Genomic DNA, 27,963 nt, shown 5'->3' on the forward strand with positions numbered 1-27,963 from the left:
TGTCCATTAAAATATAATAACATTTATCAGAAATACTGTGTAGACATTGTTAATGTTGTAAATGACTATTGTAGCTGGAAACGGCTGATTTTTTATGGAATATCTACATAGGAGTACAGAGGCCCATTATCAGCAACCATCACTCCTGTGTTCCAATGGCACGTTGTGTTAGCTAATCCAAGTTTATCATTTTAAAAGGCTAATTGATAATTAGAAAAACGTTTTGCAATTATGTTAGCACAACTGAAAACTGTTCTGATGATTAAAGAAGCAAGCATCTGGAGCATCAGCATTTGTGGGTTCGATTACAGGCTCAAAATGACCAGAAACTAAAACTTTTCTTCTGAAACTCGTCAGTCTATTCATGTTCTGAGAAATGAAGGCTTTTCCATGTGAGAAACTGCCAAGAAACCGAAGATCTCGTACAACGCTGTGTACTACTCCCGGTGCACAACTGAGCAAGAGGACAAGTACATTAGAGTGTCTAGTTTGAGAAACAGATGTCTCACAAGTCCTCAACTGGCAGCTTCATTAAATAGTATCCGCAAAACACCAGTCCCAACGTCAACAGTGAAGAGGCGACTGGACTTACAGGCAGAGTTCCTCTGTCCAGTGTTTGTTTAACACTTTTTTGGTTACTACATGATTCCATATGTGTTATTTCATCGTGTTGATGTCTTCACTATTATTCTACAATGTAGAAAATAGTCCAAATAAAGAAAAACCCTGGAATGAGTAGGTGTGTCCAAACTTTTGACGGGTACTGTATGTGCTTGTGTTACTCTCTCTACCTCTCTATGAGTCCGTTGGGGGCGAGCGGTTCGTCCCACTCCACCTGTGCTGAGCGTGATGTCAGAGCCACTGGGCGAGGGGATGGCTGCTGTGCTGGGGGGGAGGCCTGGGTGCGTAGCTCACTCACGGGGCCCTGGCTGCAGCACTGATAGCAGGTACAGGCCTCTACTCCTACCCAGTACTGAGTGTATGGACTCAGACCATGGAGGGTCTGCTGACGAGATATCCCCTCTGAAAGCTGAGAGAGAGACAGAGAGAGAGCGACAGAGAGATTGTCACAGAAATGTTATCTCTTCGGTGTGTGCTTGTGTGTTACCCGTGTATGTGTGTGTGTTACTAGTGACTGTGTGTCTCAATAGTGCTTGTTACCAGAGAATGTGTGTGTTACCAGACTGTGTGTGTGTTACCAGTCTGTTCGTGTGTGTTACCAGTGTGTGTGTGTTACCAGTCTGTTCGTGTGTGTTACCAGTGTGTGTGTGTTACCAGTGTGTGTGTGTTACCAGACTGTGTGTGTGTTACCAGATTGTGTGTGTGTTACCAGTCTGTTCGTGTGTGTTACCAGACGGTGTGTGTGTTACCAGATTGTGTGTGTGTTACCAGATTGTGTGTGTGTTACCAGTCTGTTCGTGTGTGTTACCAGTGTGTGTGTGTTACCAGTCTGTTCGTGTGTGTTACCAGTGTGTGTGTGTTACCAGTGTGTGTGTGTTACCAGTGTGTGTGTAGCGTTGTGTGTGTGTGTGTGTTACCAGTGTGTGTGTGTTACCAGTGTGTGTGTGTTAACAGTGTGTGTGTGTTACCAGATTGTGTGTGTGTTACCAGTCTGTTCGTGTGTGTTACCAGTGTGTGTGTGTTACCAGTGTGTGTGTGTTACCAGTGTGTGTTACCAGTGTGTGTGTGTGTTACCAGTGTGTGTGTGTGTTACCAGTGTGTGTGTGTTACCAGTGTGTGTGTGTGTTACCAGTGTGTGTGTGTTACCAGTGTGTGTGTGTTACCAGTCTGTTCGTGTGTGTTACCAGTGTGTGTGTGTGTGTTACCAGTCTGTTCGTGTGTGTTACCAGTGTGTGTGTGTTACCAGACTGTGTGTGTGTTACCAGATTGTGTGTGTGTTACCAGTCTGTTCGTGTGTGTTACCAGACTGTGTGTGTGTTACCAGATTGTGTGTGTGTTACCAGATTGTGTGTGTTACCAGTGTGTGTGTGTTACCAGTCTGTTCGTGTGTGTTACCAGTGTGTGTGTGTTACCAGTGTGTGTGTGTTATCAGTGTGTGTGTAGCGTTGTGTGTGTGTGTTACCAGTCTGTTCGTGTGTGTTACCAGTGTGTGTGTGTTACCAGTGTGTGTGTGTTACCAGTGTGTGTGTGTTACCAGTGTGTGTTACCAGTGTGTGTGTGTGTTACCAGTGTGTGTGTGTTACCAGTGTGTGTGTGTTACCAGTGTGTGTGTGTTACCAGTGTGTGTGTGTGTTACCAGTGTGTGTGTGTTACTAGTGTGTGTGTGTTACCAGTGTGTATGTGTTACCAGTGTGTGTGTGTGTGTTACCAGTGTGTGTGTGTTACCAGTGTGTGTGTGTTACCAGTGTGTGTGTGTTACCCGTGTGTTCGTGTGTGTTACCAGTATGTGTGTGTTACCAGTGTGTGTGTGTGTTACCAGTGTGTGTGTGTGTTACCAGTGTGTGTGTGTGTTACCAGTGTGTGTGTGTTACCAGTGTGTGTGTGTTACCAGTGTGTGTGTGTTACCAGTGTGTTCGTGTGTGTTACCAGTATGTGTGTGTTACCAGTGTGTGTGTAGCGTTGGGGCCCTGTGAGAACACCCTGTAAAGGCTGACGATGCCATTGGGCCTTGTTGGGGGGCGGATGTCAATAACAGCCGAGGTTGCTAAGATACGCAGGAAGGTTGGCGGGCCAACACCCTCAGGAGGGGCGGGACCTGTTCTCCCATTGGCCCATTGGCTTCCTGAACGACCAACAGAATTCACCGCCCAAACCTGTCAATAAAAAAATGAATAACACAACTTTAGGAATATGTTTTGTTTATGACAAGTGTGTTATCATCGTACAAAATCAAATCACCAACCCAGCAGGCTTTTGTTCCAGCACTAACACACTAAACACTTGTACTAACACAATTGCTCTTCAGAAAAAAAATGGGAAAAGCCCCCTTGCTGCTCATTTATGAGGCTGTATCAGGAGTCCTCCATCAATGTACCTGACTAGGTCTAAGAGTTAGTCCCCTGTCTCTGTGAGTCCACGCCCATCGCTGTCACCTGACTAAGAGTCCACTTCAGTCACTGTATCTTTCTGGCTGTGTGTGTGTGTGTGTGTGTGTGTGTGTGTGAGAGAGTGCGCGAGTAAAAGAGAGAGAGAAAAGGCAGATGTTTTACGTGCACCCAGCCGATTGTGTTATTTGTTTGTTTATTTGCGATGTTTGTAACTTATTTTTTTAAAACTTCTTTTGTACATAATGTTGCCGCTACCGTCTCTTATGACCGAAAATAACTTATACATCAGGACTGCGATTGTTCACCACGGACTAGCAGAATCCTTTTTTTTCCTTTCATGACTCTGACGAGCCTGACGCAAAGGATATACTGCTTTCTCAGAAACAGGCCCAGATCAACGTGATCTGCGTGAAGAGGAGGCGGAGAAACAGGAGCCGAAGGTCTGGCTGCCTTCTGAGAATTCGTAGGCGATTGAATAAGCCCCCACTTCCCTCCATTCTGCTAGCAAATGTGCAATCTTTGGATAATAAAATGGTTGAGTTACGCGGAAGATTAAACTACCAATGGGACATAAAATTGTAACATCTCATGCTTCACAGAGTCTTGGCTGAATGACGACAATATCAACATACAGCTGGCTGCTGTACGATGTACCAGCAGGATAGAACAGCGGCGTCTAGTAAGACAAGCGGACAAGGGTCTATGTATTTTTGTAAACAACAGCTGGTGCATGATATCTAAGGAAGTCTCGAGCTATTGCTTGCCTGAAGCAGAGTATCTCATGATAAGGTGTAGACCACACTATCTACCTAGAAAGGTTTCATTTGTATTTTTCGTAGCTGTCTACATACCACCACAGACGGATGCGGGCACTAAAACCGCACTCAATGAGCTGTATTCCACCATAAGAAAACAGGAAAATGTTCACCCAGAGGTGGCGCTCCTAGTGGCCGGGGACTTGAATGCAGGGAAACTTTAATCCGTTTTACCAAATTTCTATCAGCATGTTAAATGTGCAACCAGAGGGGAAAAAAACTCTGGACCACCTTTACTCCACACACAGAGATGCATACAAAGCTCTCCCTCGCCCTCCATTTGGCAAATCTGACCATAATTCTATCTTCTTGATTCCTGCTTACAAGCAAAAACTAAAGCAGGAAGCACCAGTGACTAAATCAATAAAAAAAGTGGTCAGAGGAAGCAGATGCTAAGCTACAGGAATGTTTAATAGCACAGACTGGAATATGTCTGGAATATGTTCCGGGATGTCTGGAATATGTTCCGGGATTCAATCCAATGGCATTGAGGAGTACACCACATCAGTCATTGGCTTCATCAATAAGTGCATCGATGACGTTGTCGCGTCTTTACTATCATTAAATTGAAGACTTATAGTTTTTATCAAAGATTCTCTGTAATTACTATTACACGATCAACTGAATAATCATGTAACTGTAATTAACTAGGAAGTCGAGGCACCAAGGAAAAATATTCAGATTACAAAGTTATCATTTCCTAAAATAACTTTTCAGATATTTTATCTGATCAATTAGTCTTCGAATTAATGAATTATTTACTTTACCTCACGTTAGTCTCATTCCAAACGTCGTAAATTGTTGGTTATCTGCACGAACCCAGTCTTCACTATGAGTCATCCATACATCAATTGTCTTAAATCATTTATTTATGACTAACTAAGTAATTCACAGAAATGCATAAACAAACAGTAAATATGGTTACAAGAAATGATAGGAGAATGTGCCCTAGTGGGCTAAACCGGCATGGCGGCTTGTTAGACAAAAGGGGAAGTGGGGGTCGACTAAAAAGTCACTACAGAGTGATAATTATAACAATTGAAATGCTAATCCTTTACACATGAACGCTCACTCATTTGGGAACAATTGCAATCAATATATATATTTATGCTCAGTGTGTCGTCTTTATCGCTGGTGAAAAGTGTGTTTCTTTTGTAGAATTGTCCGTCTCTCTCTCGGTTGTGGTCATTTGTTATAGAATGGACGTTTCGGCGTCTGTCGTTCTTCGCGTTCAATGATACCGAATTCCTAGCTGCAGACTAGTAACTAATATCAAAGACTTGTTCTTATTCTGTCGGTATCGATAGTCTGAGAGTTTAACCACATGGTATGGTTAAAAGATTCAGCAATGGTCTACAACCTTTGTCCTCTCCGAATGGAGAAAAACATGGTCTGGTGATAATTTCCCAAAGTTGGGTTTTATTCGGAATTGCAGAAAAGGTGCTGTCCCAGGATGCCAGACCCTAACTGGGCTCAGGGGCGGTCCTCTGATTTAGTTCAAATCAAAAGGGAATTGTATTTTTCTTCATTAAACAGTCCAAAATCATATTACACAATTATACAAACAGTATCATTCTCACTCATTCATCTTATACAACAATTAGATGTAAACCTCATATCTGAGGCTATTATATAAACAGCGTTATGGTAATGTGGCCACACCGTCTCCCATGAGCTTCCCCAAGTTGTGATAAACGGACCAGTTCGTAGCTGGATTCTTCATCGATCTTTTATACTTTCTCCGGAACATGAAATTTGTTCGTACCTTAAGTTCTGTGAGATGGAAGAAATTCCTTTGTGCTCAATAAAATTTACTCTGCCTCTTATACTATGTGGCCATGTGGCAGGGTCTTCTCAGGAATTTGTAGCCATTTGTAGCCATGAAGTGCTTTGAAAGGCTGGTCATGGCTCACAACAACACCATCATCCCAGAAACCCTAGATCCACTGAAATGTGCATTAAGCCCCAACATATCCACAGATGATGCAATCTCTATTGCACTCCACACTGCCCTTTCCCACCTGGACAAAAGGAAAACCTACATGAGAATGCTATTCATTGACTACAGCTCAGCGTTAAACACCATAGTGCCCTCAAAGCTCACCAATAAGCTAAGGACCCTGGGACTAAACACCTCCCTCTGCAACTGCATCCTGGACTTCCTGACGGGCTGCCCCAGGTGGTAAGGGTAGGTAACAACACATCCGCCACGCTGATCCTCAACACAGGGGCCCCTCAGGGGTGCATGCTCAGTCCCCTCCTGAACTCCTTCTTCACTCTTGACTGCATGACCATCATTAAGTTTGCCGATGACACAACAGTGGTAGACCTGATCACCGACAACAACGAGACAGCCTACAGGGAGGAGGTCAGGGACCTGGCCGTGTGGTGCCAGGACAACAACCTCTCTCTTAACTTGATCTTGACAAAGGAGATAATTGTGGGCTACAGGAAAAAGAGGACCGAGCACGCCCCCATTCTCAAAGACGGGGCTGCAGTGGAGCAGGTTGAGAGCTTCAAGTTCCTTGGTCTCCACATCACCAACAAACTAACATGGTCCAAGCACACCAACACAGTCGTGACGAGGGCATAACAAAACCTATTCCCCCTCAGGAGACTGAAAAGATTTGTTGGCATGGGTCCTCAGATCCTCAAAAGGTTCTACAGCTGCACCATCGGTTGCATCACTGCTGCACCCCACCCCCTCTTTACTCCACTGCTACTCTCTGTTGTCATCTATGCATAGTCACTTTAATAACTCTACCTACATGTACATACTACCTCAACTAACCAGTGCACCCGCACATTGACTCGGTACATTGACTCGGTATCGGTACCCCCCTGTATATAGCCTTGCTACTGTTATTTTACTGCTGCTCTTTAATTACTTGTTACTTTTATTCCCTATTCTTTTCCATATTTTTTTGAAACTGCATTGTTGGTTAGGGGCTCGTAAGTAAGCATTTTACTGTAAGGTCTACACCTGTTGTATTCGGCGCATATGACTAATAAAATTTGATTTGATGTGAGTGTGTATGTGAGTGAGTGAGTGTATGTGTGAGTACATCTTTAGAATGCAGTGAGAGTGAGTGCCAGCTACAGGTGAACTGAGGAAGATGTCCACCGTCAACCCCTCACCTTCTCACTGGGGAACTGGAGGAGTGGGAGATAGGGAGATAGGGGGAGGACAGGGAGGGAAGAGGGGATGAAATTGAGACAACGTGCAGAGAAATACAGTAATGACGAGAAAGTGAGAGTAGGAGGTAATGGAATGGAGAAAGAGAGAGTGAGAGTAGGAGGTAATGTAATAGAGAAAGAGAGAGTGAGAGTAGGAGGTAATGGAATGGAGAAAGAGAGAGTGAGAGTAGGAGGTAACGGAATGGAGAAAGAGAGAGTGAGAGTAGGAGGTAACGGAATGGAGAAAGAGAGAGTGAGAGTAGGAGGTAACAGACGGGAGAAAGAGGGACAAAGATGCACCATAGTCCCCCCCACACTCATACGCCCCATAGTCCCCCCACACTCAAACACCCCATAGTCCCCCCCACACTCATACGCCCCATAGTCCCCCCACACTCACACGCCCCATAGTCCCCCCACACACTCACACGCCCCATAGTCCCCCCCACACTCACACGCCCCATAGTCCCCCCACACTCCCACGCCCCATAGTCCCCCCCACACTCACACGCCCCATAGTCCCCCCCACACTCACTCGCCCCATAGTCCCCCCCACACTCACGCCCCATAGTCCCCCCACACTCACACGCCCCATAGTCCCCCCCACACTCACACGCCCCATAGTCCCCCCACACTCACACGCCACATAGTCCCCCCACACTCACGCCCCATAGTCCCCCCACACTCACACACCCCATAGCCCTACCACACTCACGCCCCATAGTCCCCCCACACTCACGCCCCATAGTCCCCCCACACTCACACACCCCATAGCCCCACCACACACACGCCCCATAGTCCCCACACACTCACACACCCCAAAGTCCCCCCACATGCCCCATAGTCCCCCCCACACACACGCATCATAGTCCCCCCACACACTCACACGCCCCATAGTCCCCCCCACACTCACGCCCCATAGTCCCCCCACACTCACACGCATCATAGTCCCCCCACACACTCACACGCCCCATAGTCCCCCCCACACTCACGCCCCATAGTCCCCCCACACTCACACGCCCCATATTCCCCCCCACACTCACACGCCCCATAGTCCCCCCCACACTCACGCCCCATAGTCCCCCCACACTCACACGCCCCATAGTCCCCCCCACACTCACGCCCCATAGTCCCCCCACACTCACACGCCCCATAGTCCCCCCCACACTCACACGCCCCATAGTCCCCCCACACTCACACGCCTCATAGTCCCCCCACACTCACGCCCCATAGTCCCCCCACACTCACACACCCCATAGCCCCACCACACTCACGCCTCATAGTCCCCCCCACACTCACACGCCCCATAGTCCCCCCACACTCACACCCTTCATAGTCCCCCCACACTCACGCCCCATAGTCCCCCCCACACACATGCCCCATAGTCCCCCCCACACTCACGCCCCATAGTCCCCCCACACTCACACGCCCCATAGTCCCCCCCACACTCACACCCCTCATAGTCCCCCCACACTCACGCCCCATAGTCCCCCCCACACACATGCCCCATAGTCCCCCCCACACTCACGCCCCATAGTCCCCCCACACACTCACGCTCCATAGTCCCCACACACTCATACGCCCCATAGTCCCCCCACATGCCCCATAGTCCCCCCCACACACACGCCCCATAGTCCCCCCACACACTCACACGCCCCATAGTCCCCCCCACACTCATGCCCCATAGTCCCCCCACACACTCACACGCCCCATAGTCCCCCCACACACTCACACGCCCCATATTCCCCCCCACACTCACGCCCCATAGTCCCCCCACACTCACACACCCCATAGCCCCCCCACACTCACGCCCCATAGTCCCCCCACACTCACACGCCCCAAAGTCCCCCCACATGCCCCATAGTCCCCCCCACACACACGCCCCATAGTCCTCCTTCCACACACACCAGACTAATCTTGTTTCCCAGGCAGTGTTAGTGTAATTACAGGGGAACACAGCTCAGGGTCAGGCAGGTGGAGATTTGCATGGGTAAGTCATTTGTAGAATGTCGGATCAGTGGAGGTGGCAGATGGATGCGGTGGCGGAGAGGGTTAAATTAGCCTCAATAATAGCCAATTACCCTGTGATCAATCAGGATGATAGATCTGAGACGAGATGCAGGCGGACTGAGAGAGTAGAGGAGCACACGCATTCAGATTCCCACACACACTGTTCCTGAGTGTCAGAATCCAGGGGGAGAGAGGAGAGGAGGGAGGGTCAGCCAAAAGTCATCCTGTCACCTAGATGGAGAAAAGGTCAAGAGGGTGGTGGCGGGGATTTGTGTGTTTATGTGTGTGTCTGACTTGGGGATGAAGTTTCTGCGACAACTTAACATACAAAACTTGACACACTGTGTTGTGGCCACTTTCTTTAGTTACAGCTAGTGTAGTCTGGCGTTGCCATACAGCCGAAGCCTGGTTCTTGATGAGACTACAGGTAGTGTAGTCTGGCGTTGCCATACCGCCGAAGCCTGGTTCTTGATGAGACTACAGGTAGTGTAGTCTGGCGTTGCCATACCGCCGAAGCCTGGTTCTTGATGAGACTACAGGTAGTGTAGTCTGGCGTTGCCATACCGCCGAAGCCTGGTTCTTGATGAGACTACAGGTAGTGTAGTCTGGCGTTGCCATACCGCCGAAGCCTGGTTCTTGATGAGACTACAGGTAGTGTAGTCTGGCGTTGCCATACCGCCGAAGCCTGGTTCTTGATGAGACTACAGGTAGTGTAACGTGCATCCAACAGTTCTCACTGGTGTAGAGTGTTTTCACACTGTTTACGTATCATACAGTATTATGCAACCAGATTTGAATGTAGCAACTTCTCTGCCACTGTGTCTTCGTTAGGCTATTTCTCCCTAGATACAGAAAGGAGATGTCTAACATTTAGAGATATATCTGTGTATCTTGTATGAGTTACAGACTTGTTATGGCTTCCACACCGTGTGCATACTGAGATATCTAGTCCAGGTTATTAGAAAGGGGGAAAAATATGGCATTTTAGGGGCCATGGCAACAAAAATCTACCCAAGCTGCGTGGACTCAAGCTGCGTGGGCTCTGAGCCCTCTGATTGGTCAGCTGAGCCGCACTGTCGTGGTCCGAGTACTCGGATTGGCTGACTGAACGGTATCATCATCGTGGAGACAAGGGTCGGAAGGTAAGTTGGGTGAAAGTGGGCAGTAATTAAAGGCTGGCATAAACCTGTCAATAAAACATGATGACCTGGGCCAATTAAACTAATTTGATCCCCCTCTGTACTGTGGTGGGACTTTGTCCTTCCTTGAGTTGCTGGGGAGAAATGACCCCTCCTACTCTGTCTCCTCTCTCATGTGATGAATGGGGATAACCCACAAACAGTGTTCGTACATAAACACTATAGGCTAGTAGTCAATCACACAGCATAAACTTTAGAAGCACCCCCAATCTCTCTCACCTCCGGTTAGTGTATCTCCTCACGTATATTGCCCCCCCCCCCCCCCCAACTCCCTTGGGGATCCACACCCGACATTTAAAAGGTCTTTCCGATACATGTCCGTGTCTGGGAGGGCGGGGTAAACAGCTAATTCGATTGGCCGGATGGTAATGACGGGTGCTCTTGCCTGCCAATGATTAATGGCTCTGTCACCTACCTGTCATCTCTCAGCCCCAACTCCCCCTGTCATAAATTACGGCTGGTAAATAAGACGGAACAATCAGGCAAACTCAATCAATTAGAACGTGGCTCTGCCCTCGGCTAACGTGGCTGACAGGCAGGATGCTAATGTTATTGTGCTCTAAAGGGTAGCCTGTCAATTAGCGACAACACGCAAACTACCATATTAATATGGACTAGCATTACAACACTTGTCTGAGTGGGGCTGAGTAGGGTTAGGTAAGGGGGAGGGGTGTGAGTGTGATAGTGGTGGGCTGGAACAAAAACGTACACACAATGCAGACTGTGGTTCCTCACCCCTGTGTTAGCCAGAATATGTACCTACCTGGTACTGGTAGTCAGTGTAGGGCAGGAGACCGGCATCACGGCACGTTGCAGAATCATTCCTATACACCAGCGCTGCTGCACCCCCGCTAACCTCAGTGTTCTGACCCAGTCTCCTATAGACCTCATAGTGTAGGACTCTACCATTGGGCTGGGCCGGGGGGGGCCAAGAGAGCAAAAATATGGTCTGTAGGCCCCTGGTGTCTCTCTGTAGCTCCAGCAGCGGTATGGACTGGCCAGTAGGAGGAGACTCTAGTGTCAGCACTGAGACCCAGTCACTGGAGGCACAGCCCAGCTCTGTACACGCCTCCACTCTCACCTCGTACCTGATAGACACACAGAAATACACACAGGTCTGTCAACACACACTTAATATCATATACAGTATGTATTATATCTCAATGTTGTCATTATTACAATATTACACATATTTCTACCTAAATGTCATTCTGTCTATTCCGAGCTTTAGAAGAGAGAGAATGGGGGAAAGAAAACATGGAGAGAAAGAGAGGCAGAGAGAGGGAGAGATAGAAGTACAACAGAGAGAGAGGAGTAGAATAAAGAGGTCTTCTGAGAGGAGGAGAAGTGATTTGGAGATGATAAAGATAATGAGCTTTTATTATCTGTCTCTTATCAGTACCCTGCACACACACACACACACACCCACACACACACACACACACACACACACACACACACAACACACACAGTCTGACTGACTGCCTGTATGGGACAGGGACAGAGAGATGGAGACGTGACCACTGCCTCAAGGTTGACTCCCTCTCTCCGTCTCTCTCCATCTCCCTCCCTCCCTCCCTCCTTTCCTCTTCTCCCCATAACTTCCTTTATCTTTCTCCTTCATTTACTCATTCACTGCTCTCTCTCTCTCTCTCTCTCTCTCTCTCTCTCTCTCCAATTTAATAAGGGCTTTATTGGCATAGGAAACATATGTTTACATTAACAAAGCAAGTGAAGTAGATAATAAACAAATGTGAAATTATGTCTATACACAGTATTGTAACGATGTGCAAATAGTTAAAGTACACCCATTAGGTGGTTGTAGAATTAAATGTCTCTTTTCTGGATTTTGATAATTAGTGTTTTACATTTACACAGAGGATATTTTATGCTGAATTTTGCATGCAGAATTGTATCTCTCTGTATCTCTCTCTCTCTCTGTCTCTATCTTTCTCTGTATCTCTCTCTCTCTGTATCTCTATCTTTCTCTGTATCTCTCTCTCTCTCTGTATTTCTTTTGCTCCGTATCTCTCTCTCTCTCTGTATCTCTCTCTCTCGTGATTGTGTTTTGTCTGCACAGTCACAAAATTCTGCATGCAGAATTGTATCTCTCTGTATCTCTCTCTCTCTGTATTTCTCTCTCTCTGTATCTTTCTCTGTATTTCTTTCTCTCTGTATCTCTCTCTCTCTGTGTCTATATCTTTCTCTGTATCTCTCTCTCTCCGTATCTCTCTCTCTCTCTGTATCTCTCTCTGTATCTCTATCTTTCTCTGTATCTCTCTCTCTCTCTCGTGATTGTGTTTTGTCTGCACAGTCGCTAAATTCTGCATGCAGAATTGTATCTCTCTGTATCTCAATTCAATTCAAGGGCTTCATTGGCATGGGAAACATGTGTTAACATTGCCAAAGCAAGTGAGGTAGATAATATACAAAAGTGAAATAAACAATAAAAATGAACAGTAAACATTACACATACAGAAGTTTCAAAAACAATAAAGACATTACAAATGTCATATTATATATATACAGTGTTTTAACAATGTACAAATGGTTAAAGGACACAAGATAAAATAAATAAGCATAAATATGGGTTGTATTTACAATGGTGTTTGTTCTTCACTGGTTGCCCTTTTCTCGTGGCAACAGGTCACAAATCTTGCTGCTGTGATGGCACACTGTGGAATTTCACCCAGTAGATATGGGAGTTTATCAAAATTGGATTTGTTTTCAAATTCTTTGTGGATCTGTGTAATCTGAGGGAAATATATCTCTCTAATATGGTCATACATTGGGCAGGAGGTTAGGAAGTGCAGCTCAGTTTCCACCTCATTTTGTGGGCAGTGAGCACATAGCCTGTCTTTTCTTGAGAGCCATGTCTGCCTACGGCGGCCTTTCTCAATAGCAAGGCTATGCTCACTGAGTCTGTACATAGTCAAAGCTTTCCTTAATTTTGGGTCAGTCACAGTGGTCAGGTATTCTGCCACTGTGTACTCTCTGTTTAGGGCCAAATAGCATCCTAGTTTGCTCAGTTTTTTTGTTAATTCTTTCCAATGTGTCAAGTAATTATCTTTTTGTTTTCTCGTGATTTGGTTGGGTCTAATTGTGCTGCTGTCCTGGGGTGTGTTTGTGTTTGTGAACAGAGCCCCAGGACCAGCTTGCTTAGGGGACTCTTCTCCAGGTTCATCTCTCTGTAGGTGATGGCTTTGTTATGGAAGGTTTGGGAATCGCTTCCTTTTAGGTGGTTATAGAATTTAACGGCTCTTTTCAGGATTTTGATAATTAGTGGGTATCGGCCTAATTCTGCTCTGCATGCATTATTTGGTGTTCTACGTTGTACACGGAGGATATTTTTGCAGAATTCTGCGTGCAGAGTCTCAATTTGGTGTTTGTCCCATTTTGTGAAGTCTTGGTTGGTGAGCGGACCCCAGACCTCACAACCAGAAAGGGCAATGGGCTCTATGACTGATTCAAGTATTTTTAGCCAAATCCTAATTGGTATGTTGAAATTTATGTTCCTTTTGATGGCATAGAATGCCCTTCTTGCCTTGTCTCTCAGATCGTTCACAACTTTGTGGAAGTTACCTGTGGCGCTGAAGTTTAGGCCAAGGTATGTATCGTTTTTTGTGTGCTCTAGGGCAACAGTGTCTAGATGGAATTTGTATTTGTGGTCCTGGTGACTGGACCTTTTTTGGAACACCATTATTTTGGTCTTACTGAGATTTACTGTCAGGGCCCAGGTCTGACAGAATCTGTGCAGAAGATCTAGGTGCTGCTGTAGGCCCTCCTTGGTTGGTGACAGAAGCACCAGATCATCAGCAAACAGCAGACATTTGACTTCGGATTCTAGTAGGATGAGGCCGGGTGCTGCAGACTTTTCTAGTGCCCACGCCAATTCGTTGATATATATGTTGAAGAGGGTGGGGCTTAAGCTGCATCCCTGTCTCACCCCACGACCCTGTCTCTCTCTCTCTCTGTATTTCTCTCTCTCTGTATTTCTCTCTCTCTGTATCTCTCTCTCTGTATCTCTCTCTTTCTCTGTATCTCTCTCTCTCCGTATCTCTCTCTCTCTGTATCTCTATCTTTCTCTGTATCTCTTTCTCTCTCTGTATCTCTCTCTCTCTGTATCTCTCTCTGTATTTCTCTTGCTCTGTATCTCTCTCTCTCTGTATCTCTCTCTGTATTTATCTTGCTCTGTATCTCTCTCTGTATCTCTCTCTCTCTCTGTATTTCTCTTGCTCTGTATCTCTCTCTCTCTCTGTATTTCTCTTGCTCTGTATTTCTCTCTGTATCTCTCTCTCTCTCTGTATTTCTCTTGCTCTGTATCTCTCTCTGTATCTCTCTCTCTCTCTGTATCTCTCTCTGTATTTCTCTTGCTCTGTATCTCTCTCTGTATCTCTCTCTCTCTGTATTTCTCTTGCTCTGTATCTCTCTCTGTATCTCTCTCTCTCGTGATTGTGTTTTGTCTGCAGTCGCTAAATAGTGTCAATAAAGGGTTTATTAAAAAACCCATCTCTGTTGCTCTCTACCCCCCCTCACACACACACACTCTCTGTACCTGTGGCTAGAGGTTAGAGGTCGGGGGTTCGTTAGTGACTGACCTGTGGTAGGGTGTGAGCTGCTTCAATATGATGGAGCGTCCGGAGAAGGCGCTGTGTTCTGGGTCATACAGGAAGCTGTGTGTTGAGGGCAGGGTCGGGTCTCTCTGGTACACCGTGTAGCTGACGATCACCCCGTTAGGTCTCGCTGGGGGCTCCCAGTCCACCCTCAGCTTCACAACAAGCACAACATTACACATCTCATATACCATTGACAGTAGTATTAACAATGTGAGTAGAAGTGTCAGAATTGAAACTACAGTAGGATCTCAGACACATGAACATGTATTAGGAATGGAGGGCATTCTGAACACTGAAATATTTGTCACTTTGAAATCTGCTGAAAAAAAATATGATTAGTGTATTTACATGTATTGTACTACTCTCACTCCCCTTACTGACCTGCCGTGGTCCCAGAGGCTGCAGTGTGGGAGGTCCAACACCAGAGGGAGCTGACGGGTGAGTCCTGGCCTTGGCCACAGAGCTGGTCACCACTCCCTGACTGTTGTTGGCCGTTACGCTGTAGCCGTACTCCACGCTCGGCAACAGCGCGAAGTCATGGTAACGCGTTTCCATCCCGACGTATATGACCTGGCCATCCCGGCGGAGCTCGTAACCTGTGACGATACCGTTGGGGAGCTTCGGTGCGCCCCATGTGATTTCGAGAGACTCTGGGCCGGTGACTTTGAGGGAGGGGGGATTTAGACCACGAGGGGGGGCCTCAAGGGTTTGGGCCTTGATAGGGGTGCTGGGGGTACAACCCCCGTTGGTACAAGCCAATAGGATGAGGCGGTAGTGTGTGTGCGGCCGCAGCTCTGACATCACCACAGACAAGCCACTCCCACGGTAAACCTCCTTTCCGTTGGCCTCCAGCATGTACTGCGTCACCTCCCCATTCTGTATTAATGGAATGGTCCAGGACACATTGATACTATCGGCTGTGATGCTGGTTATGGTGGGAAAGTCCACTGCAGCGGGGGGAGCCTCCAGTGTCTTTACCTGTGTTTCAGGACTAGTAACACAGCCCTCAGAAGTACAGGCTGTAATAGCATATCTATAGGAGGTGAAGGCAGACAGGTCCTCGTCTGTGTAGTTGAAAACACTGGGGTCAAAACTAAACGAGAAACTGACGTTGTCTCTCTGGATCCTATAAGACAGAAGCACCCCGTTACTCTCCAGTGGGGGGGTCCATGACACCAGGAGCTCATAGGGGTTCCCCTCCACGTGGACAACCGAGGGCGGTGTTAGGCCACGCGGGGGGGCCTGTCTGGTTGTCACGGTAACCCAGGGGCTGTCTGCGTGTCCGGCGGGGTTGTGGACGCGGATGCTGAACTGATATTGGGTCCAGGGCCGCAGCCCCGTCACAGTGTGGGAGAAACTAGAAGCCTGGGTGGAACTCTCACGGAACAGTACCTGACAGAAAAATAAACACAGCTAATGATGATCATATAACTGAAATAGACAGGTTAAGATTATGACAAAGGATGAAATTAACACTGATGAGTAGGACCAAGACTTTACCAGTATCCCAATATGTTTTCCATGGCAAAAATGAAAACAGGAAGCAGACCAAACTCTTTGGTCCTTTAAAAACCTGCTCTATGTTGAATATTGTGTACTATAGCTTGGAAATGTTTATTTATTTTATTTCCCCTTTATTTAACTAGGCAAGTCAGTTAAGAACAAATTCTTATTTTCAATGACGGCCTAGGAACAGTGGGTTAACTTTTCGGTTACTAGTCCAGCACTCTAACCACTAGGCTACCCTGCCGCCCCAATGAAATAAATACATGACTCTGGATGACAACATAATGATGTTTGTTTCCAACATTGTTGTTGATGTTTTCAAAAAGAAGTGAAATCTGCTTTGTGTTTTTTTCCCTGCCACGATACTAATGAGTATTGTGATACTGGCATTGTCCCAGCCCTACTGTTGACTAATCATTAGAACGTTTAAAAGTCGACAAAATATCTGCTGCTGGGAAACTTTTACTGTCAATTCTCGGGGCCACCCATTCGTAAAATGTGTGCACACATGACTAAGTCGCTTTGGATAAAAGCGTCTGCTAAATGGCATATATTATTGTATTATATTAAATCCCTTTTGGTTATATTTAGTATGCCGTCTTTTTCTGTATAAGGTAGAAGTATTACCAAAGAGAAGCAAAGATAATCAAGACACACACCTTGGCCTGCGCTATTTCCTCGTTGTTCCCCCTCCTCTCATCATCCAGACTCCGCCCCAGCAGAATGTACTCTCCTATTGGTCCGTTGGGATGAGTGGGCAGACTCCAGGTGAGTTCTACGCTGTGTGGGCCAATAGCGCTGGGTATGGGGGCGGGTTGGGCGCCCGGGGGGGCTGCTGCCGTGGTAACAGACTGAGGGGGGGTACGGGTGCAGCCTGCGGAGGTACAGGCCTCTAGAACCAGAGAGTAGAGGGAGAAGGGTTCTAATCGTCGGAACAGGAACTGGCGAGACAGACCACTGAACTCCAGGTTTTCCTCACTGTAGATGTTATAACTCTGGAGGAGAGAGAGAGAGAGGGAGAGGGAGAGGGAGAGAGAATGAAAGAGAGAGAGAGAGAGAGAGAGAGATGGAGAGAGAGAGAGATGGGGAGTTCAGTGTGCGAGTTTGTTTACTGTGATGACCCCTTTGATACTTGTCTCTGTGTATGTGTGTAACGTGTGTGTGTGTGTGTTTGTGCACCGTGATAACCCTGTTGTGTGTGTCTGTCTCTGTGTGTACCGTGATAACCCCGTTGGGTGTATGAGGCGTGTCCCAGGTTAACAGAAGGGCCCGGCCCTGCTCTCGCTGCTCCAGACTGAAGTTAGCCAGGCCAGCAGGCGATGCCTCCAGGGTCCTAATGCTGACCCAGGGACTGGATACACTGCCTGCCCCGTTCACTGCTTCCACACGCACACTGTACACACTGAACGCCTCCAAGCCATACACACTGGACTGGAGAGTACTTCCCTGTGAGGGGCAGAAAGAGGGGGAGAGAGAGGGAGAGAGATAGTGAGTGAGTGAATCATATGCATGTACACAGACAAACACATGGACTGATTTCACTCCAAAAACCAACCCATGAGGTTTTTACAAAGAGCAGAATTCAGAGGGAATTATACCAGAAACCAGACAACACAAACCTAACATGATTATGGATTTGACATGAGGGCTGACATCAACATGCACGCTAGGCTACATTGTGAACTAACAGCACACTCAAGTGACCAGCCGAGAGGGAGAGACAGACATGTAGGAAGACACACACAGGTCCCTAGGGGAGAGTTAGCTACAAAGCCCCTGAATACAGCCCTGGTATCAAACTGACACCACAGCAATATCCCACTGCACAGAGACAACACACAGCTCACTGCCAAGTCTCAGAGCAGGCTGCAACGCCAGGCTCCATTTTCTAATTGATTATCAAGGCCTGCTTGTGCTAAGACAGGCACCAAGAGTGCTACGGATGTGGAAGTGTGTGTTTGTACAATTTTAGGCTCCAGAATGTGGGTGTGTGTGAGAATGTGTGTGAGAGAGTGTGTGAGAGAGTGTGTGTGTGTGTGTGTGCATGTGTGCCAGAGGAGGCTGGTGGAAGGAGTTATAGGAGGACAGGCTCATTGTAATGGTTGGAATGTAATCAATGGAATGGTACCAAACAGATCAAACACCTGGAAACAACATGTTTCACTCCGTTCCATTGATTCCATTCCAGCCATTACAATGAGCCCGTCCTCCTATAGCTCATCCCACCAGCCTCCTCTGGAGTGTGTGTGTATGTATGGGTGTGTGTGTACCATGATGAAAGCCTAGTCCCATTGCAGAATGCAGTGTGTTAGTCTCCTGGTGCAAAGTGATTCAGGTGAACCCTTGTCTCTGCTATAAGTTGATCTGAACCACTGAGCCACCATCACTAACAACAAAATAAAACCTCAGCACCCACATTATCAGAACCACGTCCAAACAAACATGACATAGATGATTTTCTGCTGTTTTTTCACTTGTTCTGGGTTTTAATTCACAGCAAACAGGATTAATGCACAAAGAGAGAGGAGAGACAGGATTAATGATCCCCCTGTCACAAAGAGAGAGGAGAGACGGGATTAATGATCCCCCTGTCACAAAGAGAGAGGAGAGACATGATTAATGATTCCCCTGTCACAAAGAGAGAGGAGAGACATGATGAATGATCCCCCTGTCACAAAGAGAGAGTAGAGACGGGATTAATGATCCCCCTGTCACAAAGAGAGAGGAGAGACATGATTAATGATTCCCCAGTCACAAAGAGAGAGGAGAGACAGAATTAATGATCCCCCTGTCACAAAGAGAGAGGAGAGACATGATTAATGATTCCCCTGTCACAAAGAGAGAGGAGAGACAGAATTAATGATCCCCCTGTCACAAAGAGAGAGGAGAGACATGATTAATGATTCCCCTGTCACAAAGAGAGAGGAGAGACAGGATTAATGATCCCCCTGTCACAAAGAGAGAGGAAAGACAGAATGAATGATCCCCCTGTCACAAAGAGAGAGGAGAGACAGAATTAATGATCCCCCTGTCACAAAGAGAGAGGAGAGACGGGATTAATGATCCCCCTGTCACAAAGAGAGAGGAGAGACATGATTAATGATTCCCCTGTCACAAAGAGAGAGGAGAGACATGATGAATGATCCCCCTGTCACAAAGAGAGAGTAGAGACGGGATTAATGATCCCCCTGTCACAAAGAGAGAGGAGAGACATGATTAATGATTCCCCTGTCACAAAGAGAGAGGAGAGACAGAATTAATGATCCCCCTGTCACAAAGAGAGAGGAGAGACATGATTAATGATCCCCCTGTCACAAAGAGAGAGTAGAGACGGGATTAATGATCCCCCTGTCACAAAGAGAGAGGAGAGACATGATTAATGATTCCCCTGTCACAAAGAGAGAGGAGAGACAGGATTAATGATCCCCCTGTCACAAAGAGAGAGGAAAGACAGAATGAATGATCCCCCTGTCACAAAGAGAGAGGAGAGACAGAATTAATGATCCCCCTGTCACAAAGAGAGAGGAGAGACATGATTAATGATCCCCCTGTCACAAAGAGAGAGGAGAGACATGATTAATGATCCCCCTGTCACAAAGAGAGAGGAGATACATGATTAATGATCCCCCTGTCACAAAGAGAGAGGAGAGACAGGATTAATGATCCCCCTGTCACAAAGAGAGAGGAGAGACAGGATTAATGATCCCCCTGTCACAAAGAGAGAGGGAAGAGAGAGAGCAAAAGTAAAAAGTGTAATCCTTTGAAAATCACAGTTCTGTGCAGTGCCAGGAAAGAAGAGAATAGTATCAGCTCCCTTTTGTACTTTAACTATTTGCACATCATTACAACACTGTAAAAAGACATAATATGACATTTTCATTATTTTGGAACTTTTGTGAATGTAATGTTTACTGTGAATTCTTTATTATCTATATCTCTTGCTTTGGTAAAGGAAACATGTGTTCCCCATGCCAATAAAGCTCTTAAATTGAAATTGAATTGAGATAAGGGTGAGAGAGAGGAAGAGAGATTAAGAAAGAGGGAGAGGGACAGAGAGAGAGAGAGAGAGAGAGAGAGACAGAAAGAGATACTTATTTTTTTCCCTTTATTTAACTAGGCAAGTCAGTTAAGAACAAATTCTTATTTTCAATGATGTTGTTTGAACTTGCAACCTTCCGGTTACTAGTCCAACACTCTAACCACTAGGCTACCCTGCCGCCCCTTTAAGCTACCTTTAACACAGTGAAGTATATGGTGCATGTGGACCATAACACAGTTAACATATGCACATTGTCAATAGCAACAGCTGTTGGTGTGTCGTTATCTGAGCGTAGAGACTCCTTGGCAGCCCCTAGATGGCAATGCAATCAAACACTTTCACTAAAACACCACCGGCACACTGCATGAACACACACACACACACACACACACACAGAGACACACCAACACAGAGACACAGCAACACAGAGACACACCAACACAGAGACACAGCAACATAGAGACACAACAACACAGAGACACAACAACACAGAGACACAACAACACAGAGACACACCCATATGCACAGATGCGTGTGCACACCCTACTCCAGACTGCCATTAAAAAACAACTAAGAGAATTGATTCTGTTATAGATTTCTGAATAAATGTTCACAGCTTGGATGTCTACAAGAGGAGGTGTTTAACTTTTCATTAATGGATGTGTGTGTGACTGTGTGTGTGTGTGATGGATGGTTGGTTTCAATTAAAACACTCATGTCTGCCAACATGAAGCATGTGTTGATATCAATGACTACCCTTGCTTCTCTAAGTGAGAGAGAGTCATTCCCTGAGATATTCAGAGACGTTAAAAGTCAACAGTTATATCGCAGGAGAGAGAGAGAGAGAGGAGGAGAGAATAGACAGCGAGAAGACAGGCCTTACTAATGTATACATGAAACAGTTCCCAGATCTACCTCAGATTTAAATGGACTCGCCTTACCTCAACACAATGTCACATTTGGAAGACAAACGTTTTTCATTTTTTTCCATCTTTCTTTCTTTCTTTTTTCTCTCACTCTCTCTCCTTCTGTTTCTTTCTTTCTTTCTCTCTGCAAGCACATGTCTCCCTTGGCCAGTGTGAATGTGTGTGTTTGTGATGCAGGTGGACAGGCACTGTGCAGACAGGGACAGGCTATGATACTAATTAAGAATAACCATGTGTATTTGTCAGAATAATTATGCTGATTATCTCTCACAGTCACAGACCAGAAAGGAGGGGCGGGGACTCTCATTAGCATATGGCATAGACTACACACACACGCACGCACGCACGCACGCACGCACACACACACACACACACACACACACACAACAAATAATTCCACCATTCATTTAATTTCAACTCTGTAAGCGTTCTGGCTTTATTCAGTAGTACAGCAAAGGCTCTCATCTCTCTGCTTCTCTCCTTCCCCAAAAACAAAACACACTAAATATATTTACAGGAGAGAAAACTGTCAAAATACATGCGATACTACAGGAAAATGTAGCCTTTGAAGAATCCCTGTTGAATTCATGCCCTTTGAGACCAAACGGTATGAAATGTAAAGCCTATTTACAGTAACAGTATAACCAGACAGACCAGGTCAGCCCCATGGGAGCAGTAATTGTTTTGGAGTTTCCTGAGGTGAAAACACAGGAGGTTGGTGGCACCTTAATTGGGGAGAACGGGCTCGTGGTAATGGCTGAAGCAAAATAGGTGAAATGGTATCAAATACATCAATCACATGATTTCCAGGTGTTTGATGCCATTCCATTTGCTCCGTTCTGACCAGTATTATGAACCGTCATCCCCTCAGCAGCCTCCTGAGGTGAAACTGCCCACAACACAGTGGGCTGTTTGTGTGTATGTATATGTTAATGCCCTGTGTGAGTGGAATACACACACACACACACACACACACACTCACACACACGCACACGCACACGCACACGCACACATACACAATGCCACGGGGGCAGCCTGCGTGTCTCCGGACAACTCAGAGGGTGGAGTGGTGGCTGCTGGGAAGTCTGTTCTGGACATGCCTGGTTCACACTGGCAGCCATGATTGTTTATGGCATCTCGAAGCCCCAGGATGGGTCATCAGGCCCAGGGAGCTGGGGCGGCTAGGATGTAGACTGACCTTCTGTCTGTGTGTGAGTTTGTGTGTGTGGATGGATGCCACTGTCCCAGTACTCTGAGTTCAGATTGAGTGCTACAAATGCATACACACACATCAATTACTGCACACACACAACAATTCAACCAGCAATGCACATTTCACATAACAATATAATAATAAAACATATTGAAATATTTTTCTTCCAGAATGAAATCTCAGAATAGTTTGAGGGTTTAACAAAACAACCACCTAGAGCCCTCATACTATCGCTGCACATAGTAAATATGGTATTGGCACTGACCCTGGAACTGACACAATGTTGATGGTGCCGGAGGAGATGGCTGCCGTTTTACGGGCTCTTAACCGATTGTGCTATTGTCTGTGTTTTTTTGCATTATTTGTAACTTATTTTGTACATAATTTTTCTGCCACTGTCTCTTATGATCGAAAAGAGGTTTTGGATATAAGGACAGTGATTACTCACCTCACACTGGACAAAGATTTTTTCTTTAACGAGTCAGACTCCCAACAAGGCCCTCATCCCAATCATTCGCAGGAGAAAGAGACGGAGATATCAGGGAGGTAGGTCAGGGTGCCTTGTAAGGATCCGACGGCAAGTGGGTAATCTGCCTCTACCATCAGTCCTATTAGCCAACGTGCATTGGATAATAAAATAGACAAGCTACGATCACGAATATCCTACCAACGGGACATTAAAAACTGTAATATCTTATGTTTCACTGAGTCGTGGCAGAACAACGACATGGATATAGAACAGCTGGCGTGTTTACGCTGCATCAAGATAGAACAGCTGCCTCCGGTAAGACTACGGGTGGTGGTCTGTGTATATATGTAAACTAAAGCTGGTTCACGAAATCTAATATTAAGGAAGTCTCAAGGTTTTTCCCACCTGAGGTAGAGTATCTCATGATAAGCTTTGGACCACACTATTTACCAAGAGAGTTTTCATCTATATTTTTCGTAGCTGTCTACTTGCCACCACAAACCAATGCTGGCACTAAGACCTCACTCAATGAGCTGTATACGGCCATAAGCAAACAGGAAAACGCTCATCCAGAGGTGGCGCTCCTAGTGGCCGGGGACTTTAATGCAGGGAAACTTAAATCTGATATACCTAATTTCTACCAGCATGTTAAATGTGCAACCAGAGGGAAAAGACTCTAGACCACCTTTACTCCACACACAGAAATGCGCACAAAGCTCTCCCTCGCCCTCTATTTGGCAAATCTGACCATAATTCTATCCTCCTGATTCCCGCTTACAAGAAAAAACAAAAGCAGCACGCACAAGTGACTCAGTCAATAAAGAAGTGGTCAGATGAAGCAGATGCTAAGCTACAGGACTGTTTAATAACACAGACTAGAATATGTTCCGGGATTCCTCCGATGTCATTGTGGAGTACACCACAACAGTCACTGGCTTCATCAATAAGTGCATCGATGACGTCGTCCCCACAGTGACCCAGTACATACCCCAACTAGAAGCCATGGATTACAGGCAACATTTGCACTGAGCTAAAGGGTGGAACTGCTGCTTTCAAGGAGCGGGACTCTAACCTGGATACTTATAAGAAATGCCACTATGTCCTCAGATGAACCATCCAAGAGGCAAAGCGCAGGACAAGATTGGATCCTACTACACCGGCTTCGACGCTCGTTGGATGTGGCAGGGCTTGCAAACTATTACAGACTACAAAGGGAAGCAGAGCCGCGAGCTGCCCAGTGACATGAGCCAACCAGACGAGCTAAATTACTTCTATGTTTGCTTCGAGGCAAGCAGCACTGAAGCATGCATGAGAGCATCAGCTATTCCGGATGACTGTGTGATCACGCTCTCCGTAGCCGATGTGAGTAAGACCTTTAAACAGGTCAACATTCACAAGTCCGTGGGGCCAGACGGACTACCAGGACGTGTACTCCGAGCATGCGCTGACCAAGTGTCTTCACTGACATTTTCAACCTGTCCCTAATTGAGTCTGTAATACCAACATGTTTCAAGCAGACCACCAGAGTCCCTGTGCCCAAGAACACTAAGGTAACCTGCCTAAATGACTACCAACCCATACCACTCGCGTATGTAGCCATGAAATGCTTTGAAAGGCTGGTCATGGCTCACATCAACACCATCAAACCAGAAACCCTTGACCCACTCCAATTTGCATACCGCCCAAACAGATCCACAGATGATGCAATCTCTATTGCACTCCCTTTCCCACCTGGACAAAATGAACACTTACGTGAGAATGCTATTAATTGACTACAGCTTAGCGTTCAACACCATAGTGCCCTCAAAGCTCATCACTAAGCTAAGGACCCTAGGACTAAACACCTCCCTCTGCAACTGAATCCTGGACTTCCTGACGGGCCCGCCCCCAGGTGGGTAACAACACATCTGCCACACTAATTCTCAACACGGGGGCCCCTCAGGGGTACGTGTTCAGTCCCCTGCTGTACTCCCTGTTCACCCATGACTGCATGGCCAGGCACGACTGTGACAAATACAATTTGATTTGACCCTGTATATAGCTACTGACCCTGGAACTGATCCTGTATATAGCTACTGACCCTGTATATACCTACTGACCCTGGAACTGACCCTGTATATAGCTAGTGACCCTGGAACTGACCCTGTATATAGCTACTGACCCTGTATATAGCTACTGACCCTAGAACTGACCCTGTATATAGCTACTGACCCTGGAACTGACTCTGTATATAGCTACTGACCCTGGAACTGACTCTGTATATAGCTACTGACCCTGGAACTGACTCTGTATATAGCTACTGACCCTGGAACTGACTCTGTATATAGCTACGGACCCTGGAAATGACCCTGTATATAGCTACTGACCCTGGAACCGATCCTGTATATAGCTACTGACCAGGTAAACAGCTACTGACCCTGGAACTGACCCTGTATATAGCTACTGACCCTGTATATAGCCACTGACCCAAGAACTGAACCTGTATGAAGCTACTGACCCTGGAAATGACTCTGTATATAGCTACTGACCCTGGAACTGCCCCTGTATATAGCTACTGACCCTGGAAATGACTCTGTATATAGCTACTGACCCTGGAACTGCCCCTGTATACAGCTACTGACCCTGGAACTGATCCTGTATATAGCTACTGACCCTGGAACTGACTCTGTATATAGCTACTGACCCTAGAACTGAACCTGTATGAAGCTACTGACCCTGGAAATGACTCTGTATATAGCTACTGAACCTGGAACTGACTCTGTATATAGCTACTGACCCAAGAACTGAACCTGTATGAAGCTACTGACCCTGGAACTGAACCTGTATGAAACTACTGACCCTGGAAATGACCCTGTATATAGCTACTGACCCTGGAACTGACTCTGTATATAGCTACTGACCCTGGAACTGACCCTGTATATACAGTGCCTTGCGAAAGTATTCGGCCCCTTTGAACTTTGCGACGTTTTGCCACATTTCAGGCTTCAAACATAAAGATATAAAACTGTATTTTTTTGTGAAGAATCAACAACAAGTGGGACACAATCATGAAGTGGAACGACATTTATTGGATATTTCAAACTTTTTTAACAAATCAAAAACTGAAAAATTGGGCGTGCAAAATTATTCAGCCCCCTTAAGTTAATACTTTGTAGCGCCACCTTTTGCTGCGATTACAGCTGTAAGTTGCTTGGGGTATGTCTCTATCAGTTTTGCACATCGAGAGACTGACATTTTTTCCCATTCCTCCTTGCAAAACAGCTCGAGCTCAGTGAGGTTGGATGGAGAGCATTTGTGAACAGCAGTTTTCAGTTCTTTCCACAGATTCTCGATTGGATTCAGGTCTGGACTTTGACTTGGCCATTCTAACACCTGGATATGTTTATTTTTGAACCATTCCATTGTAGATTTTGCTTTATGTTTTGGATCATTGTCTTGTTGGAAGACAAATCTCCGTCCTAGTCTCAGGTCTTTTGCAGACTCCATCAGGTTTTCTTCCAGAATGGTCCTGTATTTGGCTCCATCCATCTTCCCATCAATTTTAACCATCTTCCCTGTCCCTGCTGAAGAAAAGCAGGCCTAAACCATGATGCTGCCACCACCATGTTTGACAGTGGGGATGGTGTGTTCAGCTGTGTTGCTTTTACGCCAAACATAACGTTTTGCATTGTTGCCAAAAAGTTCCATTTTGGTTTCATCTGACCAGAGCACCTTCTTCCACATGTTTGGTGTGTCTCCCAGGTGGCCTGTGGCATATCTTTAAGAAATGGCTTTCTTCTTGCCACTCTTCCATAAAGGCCAGATTTGTGCAATATACGACTGATTGTTGTCCTATGGACAGAGTCTCCCACCTCAGCTGTAGATCTCTGCAGTTCATCCAGAGTGATCATGGGCCTCTTGGCTGCATCTCTGATCAGTCTTCTCCTTGTATGAGCTGAAAGTTTAGAGGGACGGCCAGGTCTTGGTAGATTTGCAGTGGTCTGATACTCCTTCCATTTCAATATTATCGCTTGCACAGTGCTCCTTGGGATGTTTAAAGCTTGGGAAATCTTTTTGTATCCAAATCCGGCTTTAAACTTCTTCACAACAGTATCTCGGACCTGCCTGGTGTGTTCCTTGTTCTTCATGATGCTCTCTGCGCTTTTAACGGACCTCTGAGACTATCACAGTGCAGGTGCATTTATACGGAGACTTGATTACACACAGGCGGATTGTATTTATCATCATTAGTCATTTAGGTCAACATTGGATCATTCAGAGATCCTCACTGAACTTCTGGAGAGAGTTTGCTGCACTGAAAGTAAAGGGGCTGAATAATTTTGCACGCCCAATTTTTCAGTTTTTGATTTGTTAAAAAAGTTTGAAATATCCAATGAATGTCGTTCCACTTCATGATTGTGTCCCACTTGTTGTTGATTCTTCACAAAAAAATACAGTTTTATATCTTTATGTTTGAAGCCTGAAATGTGGCAAAAGGTCGCAAAGTTCAAGGGGGCCGAATACTTTCGCAAGGCACTGTATGTTCCATACCTTCTCCTATCTTCTCTTCAGTTAACTTTATGTTCCATACCTTCTCCTATCTTCCCTTCAGTCAACTGTATGTGTTCCATACCTTCGCCTATCTTCCCTTCAGTTAACTTTGTGTGTTCCATACCTTCGCCTATCTTCCCTTCAGTCAACTTTATAAGTTCCTTACCTTCTCCTATCTTCCCTTCAGTCAACTTTATGTCTTTACTTCAAGTTGTAATATATGTTGATTGAAGGTTGTTCATGCGTGGGGAAGGGATAAATCCAACGAGCGTGCACACACACACACACACACACACACACACACACACGCGCACACACACACACGCGCACACACACACCTCTCATCAGTCTCATCATGCACACTTTTTCACACATTAGGATGAGTGAAGAGCATTACACACACACACACAACACACGCACACACACTCCTTTTGAGGCATACAATAACATCTCAG

The 27,963-nt window shown here is 46.1% G+C and overlaps 1 protein-coding gene across 1 annotated transcript in view; it reads right to left on the reverse strand.

Annotated features, from left to right (window-relative positions):
* The window catches only part of LOC110498381 (usherin), a 432,088-nt gene that overhangs the window by 13,423 nt on the left and 390,702 nt on the right, over positions 1-27,963 (reverse strand). The window contains exons 69-75 of the mRNA XM_036955034.2: positions 17,550-17,777; positions 16,991-17,326; positions 15,207-16,217; positions 14,808-14,977; positions 10,973-11,297; positions 2,565-2,774; positions 792-1,030 (exon numbers count right to left, since the gene is read on the reverse strand). Coding sequence (XP_036810929.2) covers positions 792-1,030; positions 2,565-2,774; positions 10,973-11,297; positions 14,808-14,977; positions 15,207-16,217; positions 16,991-17,326; positions 17,550-17,777 — 2,519 coding nt within the window. The remainder of the gene's footprint in view (positions 1-791; positions 1,031-2,564; positions 2,775-10,972; positions 11,298-14,807; positions 14,978-15,206; positions 16,218-16,990; positions 17,327-17,549; positions 17,778-27,963) is intronic.

The sequence above is a fragment of the Oncorhynchus mykiss genome, chromosome 19 (genome assembly GCF_057628025.1).
Source record: "Oncorhynchus mykiss isolate SJ-2025 chromosome 19, ASM5762802v1, whole genome shotgun sequence".
NCBI lineage: Eukaryota > Metazoa > Chordata > Actinopteri > Salmoniformes > Salmonidae > Oncorhynchus > Oncorhynchus mykiss.